The 22,797-nt window shown below is 45.5% G+C and overlaps 1 protein-coding gene across 4 annotated transcripts in view; it reads right to left on the bottom strand.

Moving 5' to 3' along the window:
• The window catches only part of GFRA1 (GDNF family receptor alpha 1), a 231,454-nt gene extending 223,716 nt beyond the window's left edge, over positions 1 to 7,738 (bottom strand). For 2 of the 4 annotated variants that reach the window (XM_019953075.2, XM_070780903.1), the window contains exons 1-4: positions 7,314 to 7,436; positions 6,720 to 7,013; positions 5,594 to 5,887; positions 4,253 to 4,336 (exon numbers count right to left, since the gene is read on the bottom strand). In XM_019953075.2, the coding sequence (XP_019808634.1) occupies positions 4,253 to 4,336; positions 5,594 to 5,887; positions 6,720 to 6,759 (418 nt within the window). In that variant the 5' untranslated portion in view covers positions 6,760 to 7,013; positions 7,314 to 7,436. Of the gene's footprint in view, positions 1 to 4,252; positions 4,337 to 5,593; positions 5,888 to 6,719; positions 7,014 to 7,135; positions 7,284 to 7,313; positions 7,437 to 7,592 lie in introns of those variants that run through there. The other 2 variants (XM_070780905.1, XM_070780904.1) reach the window with 2 other exon arrangements.
• Positions 7,739 to 22,797: the final 15,059 nt, after the last annotated feature.

Consider the following 22,797-nt stretch of genomic DNA (forward strand, 5'->3'; position numbering starts at 1 on the left):
CTGCATTACCAAGTTGATTCTTTACCACTGCACCGCCTGGAAGCCCCGTGAAGGAGTTTAATACATACCAGAATAGAGAACAAAAGACTTATAAGGGTTCTCAACACAGGGACACACGATTAGAGAGCTGAATGAAAAGGAGAGGACCACCACACACCCCTAGCAGCTAGTACTTACAAGCGTTTCTCTCTTGTCATGATTTGACAAGACAGCAGATGGTCTTATAAGGCTCTTCTTCAACATGTAAACATTTTAAGAAACTTTTCATTTAATAGTTACATAAATATGATGGTTCATTAAAACAGAAATGTTAAACTTGGCTCATGATTTACAGCATCATTCAAAAAGGAGCCAGATTCAGGACAGCTTAGGGGCATCTGATGCTGCGGCAAGCCATTTCCAATTACATGGGAACCAACCTCAAGATCCTAAGGTTTCCTCTGAAAATCTAAGCCACTCTCTGGGAGTTTGGAAGGGAAATGGCTGCAAAGCCAAAGAACTAGAACTTTGTCTTTCACCAAAGCAGATAAAGAATGTTCAAATACTGGCACCAGTCTTGTCCCACAATCTCTCCACTTGACTCTTGTTTGCAAATACCATTGACTTTGATTACCCCTGAAGAAGGTCTGACATTTCTTGACTCTTGTCTTCAAAATCCGACCTCCCAATCAATACTTTTAAACCTTGGAGCCCTTTCTTAAAAAATATCTCTTGCTGCCTTCGAGGGGCTTATATCCACTCTCTGATCCTCCATCTCCAGGCTTTTCTCAGCACCCACTCCACTTCCACTTTTCAAATTTCTCACTGCTTTGCGCTCCCCTTCCAGAGAGTCCAAAAACAGTGCTCAAAGGCTCCTCTTCCTTTCAAATTACTATTTATTTCTTGCTGCATTTGAACTTTTGTGAGGAGGAAAAGGCAAAGCAGAATGGAAGTGAAAGAGTAAAGGCATGGCTAAGAGTCACAGTGTGAAATTATCACTTGACAGCTCCAACCTCCGACGCTCTGAGCACCCACACAGCTCTGCCCTCTCGGCTCCCAAGACACTTTCCTGGGTTTGGGCCTCTCTTCCGACGTCCTCTTGCACTGACTCACTTCTTCCTTCACTGATTCACTTTCTTGACTGTGTGGTGGGACCCCTAAAAACCACACCAGCATCCACCCGCAGAAAGGGCGCTTCCCAGAGCCCTTCAAAGTGCCTTGGAGGCCAATGCTTCCACTTCTGCTATTGTGCTTCCAGGAGAAGAATCCCTCCAACTTCCTACCTCAATTCTCACCACACTAGCCTGCTTGATTTCCCTTCTGCAGTTCAGGCTTCAGATGACAGTTTTAACATTACCTTATTTTTGGTCCCTTCCTTGTTCCCATCACTGATAATATCTCCATATGGCCTTTTAACTAGTGATCAAGTAAACAGTGCCAATGATGGCTGTGGGTTTGATGAGTCCAAGGAAAATGGAAATGCAAGAACGTCAAACATGTCTTGTTCAGTGAAAGGATTCAGCTCACCCTTAGCGTATGTGGATAAACATTCTCTTCACCTTGGGCAGAGACACCCAAATATGGAAACTCTGATGGCTACCCTATCTGTAAAAGGCAAAGGCCCTGCTGTCCCAGTTTCCTCAGAGACATTCTTAAAACAGAAGAGATGTTCTAGAAACTCAGGTTCAAACCATGAAGAGCAGCATTCATCATCCCGATCCTCTGTCCCTCTCCATCCTACAAATGCCAAACTGGATCGTATGCATTATTCAATGGCTCGAAACCTCTCGAGGCTCCATTTGGCTCTCCTATACCCACTTAAGGAACACAGTCACTGTAGAGGTCAAAGCTCATTACAGCTGGAACCTAAATCCAATGCCCTTGAGATATAAAATGTAGCTCCAGACAAGATCTTCCTGGCTCTGAGTTATGACTTCTGGGTCCTCAGCAGGCTGGGTCTTACAACATATTTGTTATGAAAACATATCTGTGTGAGAGAGCGATCCAAAAAACTGAATGGGTGGGACTTAGTCCAGGCAGAAGCATTTGATACCCATCAAAAAAAAAAAAAAAAAACCAGACAAGCCAGTGGTATCCAAGAATGGCCAGGTCACTTTAAGTGGAGAAAGAATGCAAGGATTGAAAAGGGGGGGATTTTGGAGATGACCTCAATCTACCCTCAGAATCATGGACTGTTAGGACTGGGGATTTTTACTTCAATGGTCTCATTATACCAAAAAAAGAGAGACCCAGAGAGAGTAAAATGAGTCTATTACAGCCCTATAGTTCATAACAGTTTTGAAATTAAAACCCAGATGAACCTTCTTCCTTACCTATTTCCTTACTCTCACTTTCCCAGCAGGGGAGAAGGGTTCATATCCTTCCAGGCATTGGTACAAAGACTGAGCAGTAATGCTTCCAGGGCACAGGCAGCCAGCAGGAGGCACTGCCCCTCTCGGTACCAGGAAGGTCAGCCAGGTTTCTGGTACCCCACCCTAGTTCCTACTGATCTGCTAACACAAAAACTCTGATGGTCATACACTCTTGTCTGCACATTCCTGATACACTGTCTGAGCCACTGTCCTGGCTGGGCCGAAGGGACAGAGAACATTAATAGGGATTTGGGGTATAAGCTATCAACATTATTTAGGATCATGTATGAATGTCTCTGACACTAAACTTGTCCTCTTATATTTCATCCCAGAAAGAGGCCACACAAACACACACACACATACACACACACTTTTTCTCTGAACCAAAAAAATAATAGAGAAGAGTGATTCTCAAGTTTCTTGAGCATATAAAGCACTCAGCCCAGGGAGCTTCCTAAAATGTAAATGCTCATCCCACAGCTCTGGGAAGTAGCCTGAGAGTCCATACTTCTAACAAACTTCCAGGTGACATCAGTTCATGCTGATGGTCTGAGGAGCACAGTCTGAGCAGTAAGAGACAAATGTTACAAAACCCTGCAAATAAATCTGAGTTTAAATTCTGGTTCCACCAGTTAGGAGCTCTGTGATCTTGGGCTGGTTTCCTAACTTCCCCTTGCCTCAATCATCTCATCTGTAAAATGGAAATAACAATATGTAAGACACACTTGATGATGACTACATAAGCCAGTGATGAAAAGATCTTAAACAGTGCCTGGCACATAACAAGAGCTTAATAAATGCCAGTTGCTGGCTGCTTCTAAGATTCACGGGAGCAGATATGCCTTCTATCTGGCTCACTGCCAAACTCCCAATGGTGAGAATGCAGCAGGTGCTCAATGGATGTCTTGAGTGAATGTGTGTATAATACACTCACACATAATTTCAGTATTTACATACTGTCTTGGTTCTATGACTTTCTGCAGGAAAGCATAAAACATTTAGAACACTAGAAGACACTCACCAGGACCAAACCACCATCTCATAGAATCACATTCAGTGTGAACCACCACGTTTAATCACCAAGAAACATACAATTTGTGATGGCCATGTATACTTGAGAAAGTCTTAATTGTAAACAAATAAAGACAACATCAGTCTGGAATCTGTATGTCATTAAGGGAAATCACTGCCTCACTCATTATTTGTGGGGCTATCTGAATGCAGATGTTATGGAAAACTTAATTCTAAAACTAAGTTCACTTCCAAACCAAATGTAGCTTTGCAAAGACAAAACAAACCACGGGAAGTGAGACCACTTTTGAAAGGGCAGGAACATATTCTTTCATATAGGCACACACTTGCTCGGGAAAAATTAAGAACAAAACAAAAAAACGTTAACAAATAGTAGAGCTTAATCTTTTCAGTCAAAGGCAGACACGTGAGTCTGTCCAAGTCTTCAACAATCTAAGATGATCTTCAAGCATCTTGTAAAGTAAAGCAGCATCATTTAAATAGATCCCATTTCCAGGGAGGCACTGTGTACAGTATGCAGCAAGAAGGGAATACGATTGCCACCTACAGACAGAAGTGGCACTCCCTTTGCAAGAGTTGGCCAATCATATTTTATTGCGGGGGGCGGGGGGAAGAAATTCAACCAAGTCACTTCCCTCCAACCTCTTTCAAACCACCACACCACATTTACTTCATTTAGAATTACTTTCAAGTCGTACAATCATCTCTAGGCATTCTGCCTCTTCATTATCATCATCCTGTTTCTAATTTCCCAGAAACACTGTGCCATTCAACTATCTCCTTATACACTGCTTGAGAGCCAAAGGGAACGCAAGCCAACGGATTTCAAGCCGGCGAAGGCATCAGAGTGGAAGTATGAATCTGCTTACCTGGTATGAATGGGACCACCCGGAATATATCAGACAATCTGCTGTTTACTGGCTCATACGGAGAATCTTCAAGCAGATCATTTCCTAAAAACAACAGAAAGACTGGGGTCAGATTGGAAAACAGGCATATTTCAGGCAGTTTTTGTTACTGAATCTGAATTCTAATTGTGTTATGATTGTGTAACAAAAAGATGCTGAAACTTTCAAAGATTTCAAATGCATCTATTTGGCTCTGGTTATTTCTTTTCATTCCCTCTGCCTCTGTTGTCCTTGCTCTCCCCAGAGTGCCATGAAAACATTGGAGAACAACCCAGGCTGATCTTGCCAGAAAACTCTCCCACTCTTTGCAAAGGAAGGAAACCAAAGAGGAAGGAATCAGTGACGTCACAAGCCCAGATTGCCTTCAGGAGCCAATGGAAGAAAGGTGACCCCAAAGAGCCCCCACTCCCCCGATTTTGGTTTTTTTTTTTTTTTTTTTTGCTCCCAAAACATGGCATGCGGTCAGAAAGCAGGTACTCTGGCTATTAAACAGTCAGCCTCTGAAATAGGTTTTCATTAACAGGTTCTGGAGGAAGTAGCAGCTGAGAGGTCAAATCTGTATATCACAGATTTTCAGCAAGAGTCTCAGTGGAGAATGAAGGCACTGAATGTTTGTGTTAGATTTACAAACATGAGCCACCTCCTGCACACAAGGACCAAAAAACTGCCATTGTAATGAATGACTGTAACAAGTAGACCTGTCCCTCTCTAAGTCATTTCTGTATGAACCAAGGCTGAACCACACTAGCTGGTTCAAGACTCAGATCATCTAAGATGACAATTTTTTTCCCCCCACATCTGCCTTTGATCAGGTTTGGAGGTGGGGGGATGGTAAAGATAGAATAGATTCCACTAGACTTTTTATTCTGAATTCTTTATCTTGTGTCAGAATAAAAGGGGAGAAGAGAGAAACTCCAAGCAAGACGCAGTGCAAGAAGACGCAGTGCAAGCTTTCCGATTATCCTGTGGAGCCAGTGCTCCTCCTTGGAGGGAAGTCGCAGGTTCCTCGAGGCGGCCTTTAATGGATTCCTAACTCCGATGTTCTGACCAAGTTTCAGAGAGGTCAGCAGGGGTCCCTGGGATGTCCCTCCACCCCATCACGGGTTTGCCAACAACCAGGCCCCGACAGAGCTGCTAGGGAGGCAGCAAACACCAGCTGCCGACGTCCCTGAGGGCCCATGAAAGGTCCTCATTCTGCAGCTGGGGAGAACTGAGTGGAAGATGAGGTCAGCCAGACCCCGGGGCCCAGGGGCCCCCTGCCTTCAGGGGCTGGGGGAGGGGAGAGGAGCCGGGCGCGCGTACCCTGCAGGCTCTGATACATGCTCCAGTAGATGCGCAGACAGTTCTTCTCCTTCTTCATGCCCCGCTTGCAGCGGCAGTTGTAAAGGGACTTCTGTTTGAGGGCCTCCATGGCGCTGCGGCACTCGTCCTTGGCCTCGAGGCCCGAGGTCAAGCTGAAGTTGGTCTCCTTGCCCGCCACGCACTGCCGGAGCGTGCGGTACTTGGTGCTGCAGCTCTGCTCCTTCAGGCACTGATCGCTGGCTTTCACGCAGTCCAGGCGGTCCCCGCCGCTCACCTCGGCCGACAGGAGAACGTCTGCGGGCGGAGGGGAGGGCGCGTGAGTGCGGCGGGGCAGGGGCACGGCGCGCCCGCGGGGAGGGAGGACGCGCGCAGGACCCTGCTTCTGGGGCTCCCGGCAAACCCGGCACGCCCGCCCCGCTACGCCCCAGAGTCCATCTTCCCGCCCCGGCACCTCCTGCCACCGGTCTCCCCCTACTCCATCCCGAAGCTTGCGGGTTTCTCGGGATTTGCTCGCGAGCCAGCGCTGCCCATCGCGAGCGCCGGCCCTGCCGCCCCGGGACCCACCGGCCTCAGAGTCCGCTCGACCTCCAGGGCCGCCGGCCCCGGTTCCAGCCATTCGCTCCGCCCGGCCCGACTGAAGCCCAGGGGCTTTCGGAAGGCGAGAGCAGCGGGCTGGGCACTGGCCACGGTGAGGGCGAGTCCTGGTCCCCGGCCCGCCCGGTGGGGAGCCCTGAGATGCTATTGGGGAAAAAGTTTTTCCCTTCCAACTTTGCTCTCCTGGTCGGGTACTCGTCCACACCCAACCTGCCCGCCGCGCCTCCGCGAGCTCCCGTGGATTCGCAAGGAGCGTCGGGCTCGGGGCTGGAGGGCTCAGACCCTTTCATTGCCCGCAGGCTAGGTCAATACAAAACGTAGGAAACAAAAACCAAGGAAGAGAAACTGCGGGCAAGTGCCGCGCCGCCCGCGCCCCACTCCCCAGCCGGGGTTGCTGGGGGTTCAGCAACGAAACTTCCCGCTCCCACCCCACCGCACCAGCAACACAATTGGGGGGTGGGGGTGGTTTGCTGCCGCTAGTGCTCCCGGAAAGACTCCGCAGGTAAAAAAGCCAGCGGCGGCCTCGACTTACCCAGAAGCGGCAGTACGAAGTACAGGGTCGCCAGGAACATGGTGCCGGCGCGCAGCTGGTCCCCGCCCCCCCGAAAATCCCGGCCTGCCGCTCGGTCTCGCCAAGGGAGCTCAGCATGCAGTGATCCCCGGACGGTCGCGCTGTTCTGGCCGCCCAAAGTTCAGCTCCATCCAGGGCGAGAGGAAACTCCCCGGTCCGTCCGCCGCCACCGCCGCCGGCGACTCAGCTCCGGGCGGGCGGTTGGCGCGAGGGCGGGAGGCGGTTCCGCTTTTAGGGGTTCAGGTCCGACCCAACCTGGAAGGGAGAGCGCGCTTTGAAACCAGAGCGGAGAGCGCTGGAGCCTCCCCCGCCCCTCTCCCCTCCCTGGCTCCTGCCTTGGGGGACTTTTTAGCGCCCGGGTAAGGGCCCACCCCTACCCGGATCTGGGCACGGGGAGGGGGCCCCCGGGGGTGCATGTGCGTGTATTCCCGGGAGCCGCCCGCACGCGCAGGGTAAAGGCTGGAGAGGTCAGACGCGGGTTCCCAAAGTCCAAGGGGGTGTCTACTGGGTCCAATCCAAGAGGTCGAACGCAAGCAAATAAATAAATAACGTTACTTTCCGAGAGCGAGCCGGCCGCTGCCTGGAGTCGAAGCACTCGGCGGCGGCAGCTTTCTCGCCAACCCTGGCGCGGAAAGAGCCCCTTCTCCCGGGAAGTTCACCGCCCCCTCCTCGCGCCAGCTCTCTGGCTCAGCCGGCCCTCTCCACCCAAACCACCAATCGCTGCCCCCCATTGCCGTATCTCCTCCTCCTCAGGCTCGCCTCCATTCAGAGGCAGTCGCGAGAGGGGGAACCGATGTCCCGGTTGGGGCTGAAACCCGGCTCGCGCGCCCCTACCCGCCGCGCTGTCCTCGGCTTTCTGGCATCCGCGCCGCGTAGACACTAGCCCAGCGCCCCGGAGTCGCGCGCATCATCGCCGTCACCCTGGCCGAGCGCACAGGGCCCACAGCTCTGGAGCGCCAGGGCAGGTGCAGCCCCGCGCCACGCAAGACGCTGCGCCCCAAAGTTCAGGGACGCCCACAAGACGGGTAGAGGGGAATGAGGGCGAGGCGACGGGTTCCCAAACCGACAGAATGGGAGAAATCTATCCAAATGCTACCAACCTGGACTTAACCAGCTGCGGCGAGATGCCAGTTTATTTATTTATTTACTGGGGGGGGGGGGGGGGTTGTACTCGCCCCCTCCTTCCCTTTCCAATCTCACTTCTCTGCACTAGGAAGAAAGATGCGGTAATCTTCGAGAGCGCAGAGGACCAAGTTGGGCCAGGGTGTTTTCCGAGCAGACCCCCGGCTCGGGAGGTCCCTTAGGGATGTTAGTGGTCACTGGGAGCTGCGCGGCGAACAGCGGGTTCCTTGGCCAGATTTCTTTGCCGGAGGACCCTCTGCCTGTTCCTGCTCCCGCCACCCCGCAGCACACCGCCAGCCCCTCAGATACTCGCCCGCAAGGACGCCGTAGATGCACACACTCATGGGCCGTGGGACCCAGGGCCGGATCCAGCAAGCGCGCACAGGACGCACAGCGCTATGCAGCCAGCAGCGAGCGCCGCTAGTCTCTCTCTCTCTCTCTCTGTTCTCTCTCTCTGTTCTCTCTCTCTTTCACACACACACACACACACGCACAATACACAAGGCCTCTTTCTTCCTTCCCTCTTAGCACAATCAAACCAGGCGCCTCTTCTCAACGCAAAGTTTCTCCCCACGTCACCCGCGGCTGTGACTCAAGATTTGGCGTGTTAGAACACACACTCAGACCCTGGCCCTCGGGGCTGCGATCGCGGGATGTGTCCAGCCAGTCATCCACGCCAACGCGCTCACACTCACACTCACACTCGCACGTGCACACGCAGTCTCTGCCTCTCTTCTCGAGCCTAAACAAGGAAACAAAAGCGCACCCCCTGGCCCACTGCATTTCAACCGCGTTAGACCTAGCTTTGGGAAATTTATAAGCCGACCTCCATCTTGGCTGTTTCAAGAGTAAAATGTAAAATAATAATAAATTTAAAGGTTCACACGCGCAGCCCTCGACCCCAACCCCTGGGACCACTCATTCTCAGCCAGGCTGCTGACCCCCTACCCCCACCCCACCCCGCCCCGAAAACACGCTCCCCTCTTCACACGCCGGGGGGCGCACGGGGCACCAACGTCTACACTGGGTCCAGAGAGGGGTCTGGGCAACAGCTCGCGGTGGCAAGCTCATCCAGCCGCTCAGGACTTATATATGGGATCTTTGCTGATGTCTGAGTTCACCTCTTGAGGAAGCCGAGTTTTGCATCAAGTCTAGATGAGCCCATCTGTCAAATATGCAAACCCATCGTACTAGACAATGGGGTGCCAGAGAGAGAGAGAGAGAGAGAGAGAGAGAGAGAGAGACGGTCAATTTGATCGACGGAAGGGTGGCTAATTGAAAAGGGCAGGGGCTTGGGTTGAAGTTTGGGGCCGGGGTGTAAGGGCGGGGGGAAAGGAGGAAGGAAGCGGAGGGCTGCGTAGCTCTCCGTTCAACTACACATCAGTCAGGCGTGTCCCTCATCGCGGCGGCGGCCGCTGGGTTGCGGGCTGCGCTTTGTTTGGAGTGCGCGGGGGCAACAACACTGGCTCCAAACCGAGGGGACATCCGACGGATCTGCGCTCCTGTGCACGTGTTCCTCGGGGGCGGGTATGAAACCCTTAACAAGCACACCCCCTCCTCACACGCGCCGCGCGTACAAACGCGCACACACACACACAGCCACACCACACACGGATTTCTTGTTCAGTGTATCAGTTTACGCTTGGTTGTTGAGTAAACAAAGCAAACATATGTCACATTTTCGCGACAGATGGTTCAAACCAAAGGCTACTTGCAGTCTCAGTCTCTGGCAGTGGTAACAGTCTAAGTTACAGAGTGGACTAAGCGGAAATGCAATTAAGTCTTCCAATCAGTTTCTCCACGTCAAAACAGTTTATTTCCATATTTTCACACACAGACTAGAGAAATCCTGGGGAGGTGGTTTCAGTGGAGAGAATTGCAGAAACGTGAATTAAGAGTTTATCTGAAGACTGTTTCTCCATGGACACCCAAAACATAAAACTCTCTTTGATCACTCCATTTTAAAAGTAGTGGTGAATATCTCCGTTTGGAAGTAATCGGATGGATGGACTAGGGCTTGTCATTGCAGACCATATGGAATGGTTGGAGGACAATGAGATTTCATTTAAGGACATCATCCACGTCTTTTATAAGGGTTCTTTGTTAAATTATCCTGTGCTTTCCTACCATTCCACGGGCATTTTTTAAATCAAATTTTGACAGGGAGCAGATATAAATAAAAGTTCTCCAAATGTAAAATATAGAACTTCTTTTAAAATATTTGTAAGCTTTGAGATATTTCTGAACTTTTCACTCACTCTAGTCTTCATTAAGTTCTTACTGATGATGAAAATGGGGTTTTAAAAAAATGAGCCACAAAGTATATAACTGTATTGTCCAACTCAATAGTCACTAGCCACATTTCCATCACCAGAGAAAGGTCTGTTGAACAAAACTTTACAATGTTGGTGTAAAATTATTTCATGTGATGTGTATATAAAGTTCACTAGCCATGTGAGTATTTCAATGAAAATTAAATAAAAGAAAGACGCAGTTCCTCAGTAGCACTGTGTGTGAGTCACTCAACAGTATCTGACTCTTTTTGAACCCATGGGCTGTAGCCGGCCAGTCTCTTCTGTCCAGGGAATTCTCCAAGCAAGAATAGTAGAGTGGGTAGCCATTCCCTTCTCCGGGGGATCTTCCTGACCCAAAGATCAAACCTGGTCTCCCGCATTGCAGGTAGATTTTTTACTATTCAGTAGCACTAAGTATATTTCAGGTACCCAATATCCCTCTGTGGCTAGTGGCCACCATATTGGACAGCATAGATATGGAACATGTCCATCATCACAGAAAGTTCTGTTGAACAGTCCTACTCTATAATGTTGGTGTGAAATTATTTAATGTGGTGTGTATATAAAGTTCTCAGAAAGTAGAACAAAGCAGGCCTAAAGTGAGTGTTTTATAAGCAGCAACAGTAGTCATCATTATTGTAATGATGATGATGATGATGTTAATCGTTCTAAGGAAGTTGGAGAATCCATGAGAACATAGCCCACTGCTGATTCTCAGAAGAATATCAACAGGTAAAGAAACTAAGGAAAGGGAAGTGATCTGCCAAGGATAGCTGTGTGCAGAAAGATGTGGCCTTTACACCACCTAAAACTTCTTATAGTAGGAGCTCAAAAAAACCTCTGCTTTGCAACTATACCCACTACTTTCTAAAAGCGAGAAACATACATGGCTGAAAAGTCCTTGGAATTTAAAAGATAGAAATGCAGTGTGAAATACTGTATTAGTATTATCTCTGTTTCTTTGGAGCTTATCTGTTCCCATGTGTACAGGACTGATCTCAGGATGAAAGGTGACATTGAAATATCAAATATTATTAATAATTATAAAGGTTCATGCCATCCTCTGTGACATGTTTTCTCAGTGGGAAATTGGTTTAATGCTACAAAATTAGGTTCAATCCACCCATAAGCACGTGAAGTGAGCAATTTTCTTGCATTTCTTGATGTAAGTGTATTTTCATAAGTTAACAGATGAGTCATGGTGAGTATGACAGTTTTATTCCATGCAGTATTTTGTCTCCTACTTTCACTGCCTTGGTCCTATAGAGTATAATGTAAAATACATTCATTTTGTCAAATTATACTGCTCACAAATCACTCAAGGTTTTTTTTGTTTTTTTTTTTAAACTCAGACTAGTCTATCAAAGTATTTGACATTAGGCAGTTTGACAGGCTTACCTCTGTAACTACTCGAAACTGCTCATTATTACCTAAATGTGCCATGGTTTTTTTTTTTTTTTTTTTTTCTGCTACAAGCTTGCCCATGCTGTTCTATCTCCATCATATGCACTTTTCATCCTGATATGTGAATATCCAGCTAAGCTTTAACAGGTCATTAAGGATAGTGAGGACTTTGGTTAGGAAGAATCGTTGTTTATAATGTGTCCTCTCATGGACCAGTTGGAGTCTTTATCACAACTACTGTGACATTGCATTGTAGTTGGTTGCTATATCTGCATGTTCAACTGGAATGTGAGTTCCTTGAAGGCAGGAACATTTTCTACTCATTTTATTTTTGCATCCCCACCATTTAGAGTGATAACGGACACACCGTCACCTCCAAGAAATGTACTGATGCCATGCATAATAAGTGAGGCTGTTTCTCATTTTCCTCTGACACAATAATTCTACTGAAAGATTTACATAAAATCCCTTTACTATAGGAAAAATACTAAATATAAGTACCTCATGCAATTGCTGGTATTGCTGTTTCAATAATAGTATCAAATATGTATTATTCCTTTGGGGATTTGACATTTACTTTAAAAAAAAACAAACCATTATTGTAACAGAATGCTGTTTTTCTGGTTCATTTTAATAGTAACATATGACATATTTCATTTCTGGGAAATGATAGCTTGCCTTAGGTCATATTTTAAGGCATAAAGCCAGAGGCAGAGTAACAGTCCCACCTGAAGTTCTCTAATCATCTAGAAATGTGTCTCTGGGAGAGAAGAATTTAGAAGGGCCAGATTACAGTTAACCTGTAGGCTTCATCCTCAAAAGCAAATTTTTAGAAGCCAAGTTGATCCAGAGTGTTAGCAATTCTCTTATAAACATGCAAGACCTTGTGCGGTCTTTCAGGAAAATGAGATATTAGAAATCATCCAAATCTAGGAGGCTGGCATAGGGTCAATATGGCAGCACCAATTTCACCCTTTAGGGCTGTTTAGGTACATCAACGTTTGCCCTTTGTGGGTATAGAAAGAGCCTGTTGCTCTCAGATTTCAGAGCCCTTTTCCAGCCTGACTATATTAAGGTATGTCTTTTGAACATCATTTGCAAATGGAAGCTTCTTATTGGCTGTCAAGGTGCCTGACCCTTAGGAGCCTCTGGTAGGAAACCTCACTTCCTCCTTAGTTTTCAAGCACTTTTCATTTCTTAGTAGTAATAAGCCAATGCATTTTAATGCATTTGTGAACGAATATTGCATTTTGTGAGAGTTGGAAGTCATTTGTACTTTGGCCTTATGCCACAAAATGCATTCAAGGTGTGCAGCTCTGATGCAATAAAGTGCCTGTCATGTCTTATTGCTTGGCTAGATGGCAAGAGATACCCCATCTGCAGGGGACTTGCGAGGTTTTCTTAGCAATTGCCAAAAGTGGTAGATGAAAAGCCCTGTACATTTCATTCCTCTTTATCCAGAAAGGATGGGGAAGGGCTGCACTGAGGAAACACCTTTTCTCTCCACCGCTCTCCTGATAAGCCCTAAACCCTGTTCCGGAGGGACTGTTCCATCATGAGGGCAAGAGGGAAGCTTAATCCCCAGCTTTGTCCAGTAATTAGCCTCTCACTCTCCGGAGGCAGCAAACACAGATGCCGATCCGGATGAGCTTTGGGACGTGGAATGAAAACAAGCCTGAAAACACTGACTCATTTCTTCAAAAGCCTTTTAGCAGCCTTGAAGGCAGTAAAAACTTCTGACTTCTTTTGCTACTCATTAGGTCTAAAGTGGTAGGATGGGGCCTCTCCAAGCAGTGATGAAACAGAGAAGCAGGAAAGACAACCAAAAACTTGGGAGTGAGTGGTTCGGAGGCCCTGCCTGCAACAATGAAAAGCTCTGTAGCAAAGCACACCCTTGTCCTGCCACTTACCCAGGCGTCCTTCAATGAATGCCATGGAAATGCACTGTTTACCAAAACCAAAACCTCTGGCAGCGCTGCAGTAGGAGCCCACTAACAAAATTAGCCGGCAGTTAATGATGCGGCCCCCACCAGAACTAATTAAGCCAACAGTGCTTGCAGCACAAAGGATTTGGGCCTGTTTTAAAGCATCGATTGTGACATCATTTAAAAGTCATTTCAAACTCATCCAAAACTGTTGCTCAGAAAACAAATGCAGTGTAATGTTCTTCGCGTTGTTGGTTTTATTTTCCCCTGTCAAAAATCTGACAAAAGTCAGTTGAAACTGTCAAGGAAGAAAACATCACACGGTATGAGGTTTTCCCCAGACTTGAAATGTATCGCAGGAATGACAAATCTGTTATATAGATTATTCTAGCACAAAAGTAAATTAGGATGGTCTAGGAGATACACGAGAGCAATGAAAATGTGAGACTGCCCTTGACACAGTTCATAAATTTGAGGCCATGACAAAGAATTAACACAAGATCAATTTGGTTTTGATCTGAATTATCTGTTAAGCTTAAAATACAGAAGGATCAATAGGATGGATATTTGTGTGAGTGTTTTGTCTGCACATAACCCATAATAAGAGACAAAAATAATTTCTTCTTTTCCCATCCCTAGAGGGTCTCTTGGTGGAAAGCCCCCTCTAGCCTTCAGTACTCTGTCTCAAGCGTCAGTAGAGATTCACCTTTATTTTCTAAGATTTCATTGATTGCCCAATTGATTCGTGGTCTGATTACTTTGGTTGACTTATTTATTTTCTTGTATACATCCAGGACTGTGAATAGTACTGTGATGTACACTACAAAGGATGCGGGCACTTGATCTTGCCTAAGGTCAGACCCAAATACTTCCTTCCCAATAGAGACTCCTAACTACCCGCTAGGATTCTTCTCTCATCCTTTCAGAGTAGTACCTTTCAAATTGCAGGCCATGCTCCATTCATTGGTCACAAAGAACATTTATGAAATATAAAAATGCGTTACCCAGAGAAGGGGTAAAAATAGTTTCAAAAAACTTTTAATTTCTGAATGTGTCTGATGCCTGTATTGGATTGTCATGTAGAATGTGTTTCTTATCGTGAATCATGGTTAAAAACCTTGAAAATCACTGCTCGAAATTAATTAAAGCTCTGATTTTTATTTGGACATCTGACCCCCACAGAATAAAGATTATACTTCTGAGCCTTCATTACAGCCAGTTGTGGTCCTGTGGCCTGGAACTGATGAATCAGAGGTAACAGAGAGGATGTAAAGAATCTCTGAGGGCCATCCTTACTCTACATTTTTCTGTTGTTCTCCATCCTGCTGCTCGGTGTGTTACATTTGACCAGGCAGGTGAGAAGAGCAACTAGAGAAACAGAGCGGCAAACAGAAGGGACTTGAGTCCCCAGGATGACCTCCTGAAACAAAGCTGCCTGTCTACCCTGGACCTTCCATCTCCGTAGCATTATGTGAGAGACAGATAAATGTGTCTTATTAAGCCACTGTTATATTGGGTCTCCAATGCCGTGCTGTGCTATGTCATTTCAGTCATGTCCAACTCTTTGTGACCCTATGGACTATAGCCCACCAGTCTCCTGTGTCCATGGGATTCTCCAGGCAAGAATACTGCAGTGGGTTGCCCTGCCCTCCTCCAGGGGATCTTCCTGGCCGAGGGATCAAACCCGTGTCTCCTCCAGCTCCTGCATTGTAGGTGGATTCTTTACCGCTGAGCCACCAGGAAAGCCCTTGTGTCTCCAATACAAGCAGCCAATCTGGTGGAACTAGTCCATCCAATTTCTAATGGAAGAAAAAGAAAGAAAAAGAAATCCAGCAATTATTTCCTGAGACTCTATCATGGACCAGCCACCTGCTCCATTGGTGTGGGAAATAACAGAAGAACATCGGCGCTGAAGGGAAATGTAATCTCATTGATGAGCTGTGTGCCTGAAATAATCAATATGGTAAAGGAGTGTAGGGTGAATTGTCAACATGAAAGGAAATAAAAAATAAAGCTCTTCAGAGTCGCAGGAGATAGGTAGAAAGATAGAAAATGAGTGGAACCATGGAATTGAGAAAAGGGGGAAAGAGAGGGTCATGGAGTGGAAGGAACATTCTTGAGAGCTTTTCAGCTACTCTGAAGGACTAGAATGAAACTAAAGACCCCCAAAGAGAAGTATTATGCCCTTTATCCCAGGTCTCCCTAAAGCATTCCTCTAGAGCGTTCAGTCAAGGCTATTAGTAGGGCTCCATGCTACACCAAAGTGGCCAATCCTCAGACTTGTTCCTTATCTAGGCACAGACTTACTCTCATTTATCAAAGCCTTTGTTGCTATCATGATGGGCGGAAAGCTCTTTTGTTTGTACCTCTTGCAGGGCTTCCCTGATAGCTCCGTTGGTAAAGAAACCGCCTGCAATGCCGGAGACTCTGGTTCAATCCCTTGGTCGGGAAGATCCGCTAGCGAAGGGATAGGCTACCCACTCCAGTATTCTTGGGCTTCCCTTGTGGCTCAGCTCAGCTGGTAAATAATCTGCCTGCAATGCGGGAGATTCGGGTTCGATCCTTGGGTTGGGAAGATCCCCTGGAGAAGGGAAAGGCTACCCACTCCAGTATTCTGGTCTAGAGAATTCCATGGACTGTATAGTCTATGGGGTCGCAAAGAGTTGGACACGTCTGAGCGACTTTCACTTTCACACGCAAGGATGGGATGCTGTCTCTGTGGGAAGTTACTCTGGCATTGGTGGGGATGACTTCCTTAGGGGGTCACAACCATCCCATACCTCCACTTTAGGATGCATTGGTGTCGGCCTTTGTTGTTGTTGCTTGTGTTGCTGTTCAGTTGCTCAGTTGTGTCTAACTCTGCAGCGCCATGGACTGCAGCAGCCAAGCTTCCCTGCCCTTCACCATCTCCCACAGTTTGCTCAAATTCATATCCATTGAGTCAGTGATGCTCTCTAACCATCTCATTCGCTACTGCCCTCTTCCCCTTTTGCCTTCCATCTTTCCCAATAAGGTGTCTGCCTTATTCTACAAGTTTTCAATGAGGTTTCTAATATTTGTCTAGGCAATTCGACTTGGGAGTTCTGGAATTCTGTTTTCTGCATACCAACTCAAAACCATTTAACATTCTGGCTTCTCAACTTGGAAGATGCATGAGTCGGAGACGCCTTGCTGGCAAGGCTGGGCCATGTGAAAAGGCAAAGTGTTATTTCAGCAGACTCACCGCAGAGGTATGTGTTAATTAAGTTAATTGCACCATCATTGAAGCAAAGGATGGCAGTAACTGCTCCCCATAATGGGGCTGGGTTATTGCCATCATTTATTAAACACGCTGGTTTTCTTAAATGCAATCACTTTCTCCTGTTCTATAAGTACATATGCACACACGCACACACACATACACACAAGCATACACAATTCGTAGTTTATCAACCACTTCTACATGAACTCAATCACACTATTTGATCCTGATACCTACTTGGTGATAGAGAGAAGATTTTTTTTTGATTGAGCAGATGAGGAAACTGAAGCTCAGGATTGTTTAATGACTTACCAAAGACTGATTAGCCCAAGGCTACCCAGCTTCTTAGTCAAAGAGCCAAGTTCTAAGTCCTGTGTCCTTCCCCTTATGCCACAGTATTAATCCAAGATTCATGATGTTCTGAAGGGCAAAACCCACGTTTTTATATTCTACACTCCCTAGTGCACTGAATTGTTAGGTGTGGAATATAAACATGTCTGTGACAATGATTGGTGAATTGTCTAATTGATCCTTTCATGAAATGCTAAAGAATGATCAAGGCCAAACACAGTATGGACAAATGGAAATACGGATTTGAATTATTACCCTAGATCCCTTCACCTATATGCCTCTGCAAAATATTAGGAGACAGTTGGCTTAACCTGAGTCATTCTCACTGTAATCACTGTGAAGACTAAGAAATGAAGAATAAGAAATGAGAAATGGTGAAGAACATCAAGTCAGTGCAGCCTTTCAGTGAACTAACTAAGGCTGCTGTTGAATGCTTCCAATTTAGAGTGCATAGAGGGTTCACCTGAGGGTTCAGGACAGCTTCCTATCCTACAGAAATGATTCTCTGCTTTGTTGGCTGAGGATCCATCTTTAAGGCTTTGCTATACTTAGTGCCCCCTGTCAAACACCAGCATCCGTGGGAGAAATAGCTTGAAAGTATTTTCAGCCAATTTTATTTTCATGTAACTGAGTTTGTGGTCACTTGGTTGGAAGGAGAAAGGGCTGCAGATTACACCATTTCTGGAGCAGAGAAGCATGTCCTGGAGCAGATGAGCATCAAGCTTACCAAAAAGAGACTCATTTCTGGAAACCTGTGGTCAGCTTGGAGTTGGTCTGTAACAGCACCCAAATGCTTGAGTGTAATACTTCTAAAAAAGGTATGATGAACTCCCACTTTTACCTCATGGTCAAGTGAGTTGTAGGAACAGAGATAGAAAGGTTGCTTTGCCAGATAGCTGAGACTCATTCTGTCATCTTTTACAGGCTTCTTAGAGGCGTCATCTTAATTACTAAATAGAAGAAATCTGAATTCATTGATAAGTATATCAACCCAGCATGAGTTGGAAAGAGTGCTCCGAGAAGCTGAGTAATGTCTGCATTCACTATTCCCTGTTAGCATAAACACTTATTAGCAAAACCTAATGAATTGTGGAAAACATGTCTTTGGAACTGTGCAGGGAAAAAAGGCAACCCAGCAGACCTTCAAGTGCTATCCTGAGAATGCCCTGTTTTAAAGGTTGGCCCTTAACTGGCATCAGGGAACTTAGATTTCAGGAGGGTTCCCAGCATTTCCTGACAAGAATGACTCACTGTGCCTAAATGGTTTGTGGAAACAATATGCTTTATCCTAAATACTCCCTTTTCTTCTGGGAGTCTAGAATTTTGGTTCATGCTGGAAAGAGGGTGACTATATGACCAGCCCCAGTAGAAACCTTGGCCACCAAATCTCTAGTGAACTTCCCTGTTACATAGTATTTTTCACATGTTGTCACAACGCCTTGTTGGGAGAATTAAATGGATCCTGTGTGACTCATCTGGGAGAAGACTCTGAAATTTGTGCCTGATTTCCTCAGACTTTGTCCCATATACCTTTTCCCTTTCTGATCTTGCATTGTCTCCTTTCACTGTAATAAACCGTGGCCATGAGTACAACAGGACTTCCCGAGTGGCTCACTGGTAAAGAATCCACCTGCCAATGCAGGAGACACAGGAAATGTGGGATTGATCCCTAGGTCAGGAAAATCTCCTAGAGAAGGAAATGGCAACCCCCTCCAGTATTCTTGCCTGGAGACTCCCATGGACAGAGGAGCCTCATGGGCTACCGTCCATAAGGTTGCAAGGAGTTGGACATGACTTAGCAACCAAGCATGTGAGTACAACTAGATGCTGAAATCTTATGCATCTTTTTAGAAAATCATTCAACCTGGGGGTAGTTTGGGGAACTTCCAACACTGAAATATTCTACATGTAATACAAGAAATGAATAGACAAGCAGTGTAAGAATATAAAGGATTAGGTTAGACACATCAAACAAGAAGTGGTTTCATGAGCATGAGATGGGATCCATGTTTACAAGGGTCCTGAGCTTGGCTTAATGCTCTGCTGTTGCTATTTTGAAATTCTTAATAATTTATGAACAAGGAATCCTGCGTTTTCATTTTGCATTGGGCCCCACAAATTACAAAACTGGACCTTGATCGAGTGACAGTGAAGAAATAAAAGAATGGAATATCTTACCACCCCCAAATGCTTACCCTCTCACCCCTGGCAGTTTTTCACTCAGTTTTCCACAGGGCCTCAACCTCTAGCCATGAGTGATGCACTTTGTGGAGGAGAACATTCAGGAATATTAAATGGCTCTTAGTTATTCACAACATAGGGAGAACTCACTTGCTCATACACTCACTGCATATTTGCCTTCCCTTGTGTGTGCATGCTAAGTCCCTTCACTTGTGTCCTGCTCTTTGTGACCCTATGGACCGTCACCTTCTAGGCTCCTCTGTCCATGAGATTCTCCAGGCAAGAATACTGGAGTGGGTTGCATTTCCTCTTCCAGGGGATCTTCCTGATCCAGGGATTGAACCTGTGTCTCGTATGTCTCCTGCATTGGCAGGTGGGTTCTTTACCACTAGCGCCACCTGGGAAGCCCACATTTGGGGTAGCAGGGACATCATTCAATGCATAACAAACTATCATCGTTTCCCAACATGTTTAGCTATTTGAAGGCCTAACTCACATGAACACCCCATGGAAACAATATTTCCCAGCATAGACTGAGAGATGAAGAGGAGAAGACCTGTGTGACTGCCTGGCTACAGTGCAGAGTGCCCAGAGGCAAAGGGGAGGGCCTGGGGGAGGGCAAATGGCAGGAGGCCTGGGGGCTAAAGTGGATAGGGGCCAGAAACTTCTCTGGATTCTGCCCTCTGGGTAAAGCAGATGTATCAGAGATTCATCTAGAACTTCTTAGGAATTTCTCACCAGGGAAGTGACAGCATTAAAGATGTCAGTGGAGACTGGAAAGGGCAGAGGCTGGAGACAAGGAGACTGAATAACACAGCCTGGGGTGCATGGTGAAAAAGTGAACTCAACAAAGGCAGCAGCAGTGGTGAGGGAGAAGGACTCCACTTAGAAGGTAGTAAAATATAAAAGATATACTTCCATTCATATATATGTGTATAGATTAAAATATATAAATATATTTGAATATATATTCATACCCATTACATATATTATGCATATACATTTATTACATATATATGAATATATTATTTTATATATAGGATCTTTATAAAAAGATTTCAGAGGAAGTGTCTTTGCCCTTGGAGGCTTTGCTTAGCCTAGCTGGTGGCCCTCAGGTGAAAACTCACAGAGGGCTGGTCTGCGAGGTCTGTCAGGCTGGGAGGACCCTACTTTGTCCCTATCAGTTTGCATGAATTCTGAGAGGCAGATGGAGTGACAGGGTCTTGCATGATCTGCCCAGCTTCACCTTGCACCCTTCCCTCTCCCATTCCTAAGCTCCAACTGAATTGACCTTCTTTCTGTTCCACCTCAGAGCTTTATAATTTGTTGCTCCCTTAGCCTGGCTGTTGACTTGACCACTCTATTGTTTGGCTGAAGATCTTGTCTTCTAAGACCCTTCCTCTGGGAAGCCTTGTCCGCTGCTATCCCTTGGCAATGTCTCATCAGACTTGGAATCCCTTGTTCAGCATGTCTTTTTCCTCTAGACTCTAAGCTCCACGAGGGCAGACACATCAACCGTATTGTTTGTGTCTCCAGCACCCAAGGGCACTCTAAATATAAGTTGGGTGAATGAATGACTTACTATACACAAAGAATTTGAAACAGTGTAATGGAAATAATAAAAACAGAGAAGGGACTAGATGGTGTGATAGATTAGAAGTGAGTATAGAAGCCACCCTTACCAAATGACTTTTAAATTTGAAGCCAAAGCAAATCTTAAAAAGTTTCTATTAATTTACTCTTATCCAAAGAAAATTCCTCTTTCTTAGAAAAATAAAAAGTATCCAGATTTATTTTCAAAGCTTCATAGACATCAAATTATTTTCACAAAGGAAAAAAAAAAAGGAACCCTTTAGATAAATGTGTGTGACTAGAAATAGCCAGAAACATGTGGATTGCATTTCCCTTAAACTCTCTTGGGTTTGCAAATCAGGAAGAGTGGTTTGGAAGAAAATGTATTTCTATTTTCCTGAAGTCAGTATATTTGGGAAACAGTGATGTTTGAGATGTTCAGGAAACTGAAAATATATGTGGGTACTTGTTTAAGTACTGTTATTTCCAGTAGTAACTAAAGTGGCTGATAAGAAAGAGGAAGTGGGCATTTTGCATCTGAAAAGAACCAATTCAAAAAAAAATTTTTTTTTTTCTGTGAGGCTTTCACACTCTCAAGAGAAATCTCCCTCTGCCTCCCCCCTTGACCACAATCAATATTTTTAGGGGATGAAGGCAGAAAGAGGAAAGAGTTTATTCAGGCTTTTGTATGTGACTGAGCTGTGGAAACAGGATGAAGATTTTGCTAAATCTGTCCATTAAGTGCCTCTAAGTGCTTTTAAAACATGTCCTAGAGCAAAATGGAGGGCACAAGAAAGAGAAACTGGGAATTAAGGCTAAATTATAACATTTATATGTCTCGATAGTAGAAATGTCAGAAAAAATAGCAGGAGTGACAAGCAGATAAAACTTCAGATGCTCCACTTAAATCTTCTTTTGTTGAGCATCCCTAAAAGCTGAAGAGTTGTTTTGGTTCTAAAACGGTCAAATTGTCTAAATTTCGTGGAGTGAGTGTTTCTTTTTCTTGATTTTTGTCAGTATCATTCTATAGATTTCCCCCAGATGTGCTAGGCAAGAATTGAATTAAAATATACCAACCTAAATGCTTAAATAGGATTATCAGACATTTTAATAATTTACCACATCAGTAGAAATTTACTTTCTAATTTAGATTTTTAGACGAATACTTTCAGCATAAAATCAAGAAGCTCAATTACACATAGATTAAAAAAAAATTAATGGAAAGGAGAAAAAAGTAAAAAAAAAAAGGAAAGAATTTTTGACATATCCTACTGGCAATTCTGTATATGGATTAAATAAAATTTAGATAAGATTAATCTATTGATATTTAGAGATGATGATTAAGAATCATCCATTTTTAGATCGAAAACTGTTAGAGCAAAGCCATTTGAGTCCGAAAGGTGGACTGCTAGAGCCCCCTAGCTGTTAGAAATAATTCTGTCCTTCTGGGTGTAGAAAAAGAACCTAACTGCAAAGGCAGTAAATAGTTCACCAAGAAACCTATTGGAAAACATTTAAATAAAAGCGTCTGGCATGATCCCTCACATCATCTTACCATTCAGGTTGGTAGTGATGGTCCGCACTGCTGTAAGCCTCCATGAACATGCATCTTGGCCTGCCATAGCCCTGGCCTTCCTAACAGGTCAGTATACAGACAGTGCCCACACCCTTTCCCCTATTGTTTTGATTGCTTTGAACTAGATAGTCTCCAATACCCAGAAGTACAGTGAGCCCTAACAAGACGGATGCTTCCGGTTCTGTTTTCATACAAGGAGGGTCTGTCCTGCAGACCTATGGTGTTCTGGGCCTCGGGATGAATCCGGGGATACAAACTCATGGCCCATGAACAAATGTGTTTTATTTGGTTTACACAGAACTTTCAAAAACTTTAAATAACCAGATGTCTTTTATAAATTGTGAAAGTTCAGGTGGAAACTCATGTTACCAGC

Source organism: Bos indicus, chromosome 26 (genome assembly GCF_029378745.1).
Source record: "Bos indicus isolate NIAB-ARS_2022 breed Sahiwal x Tharparkar chromosome 26, NIAB-ARS_B.indTharparkar_mat_pri_1.0, whole genome shotgun sequence".
Lineage (NCBI taxonomy): Eukaryota > Metazoa > Chordata > Mammalia > Artiodactyla > Bovidae > Bos > Bos indicus.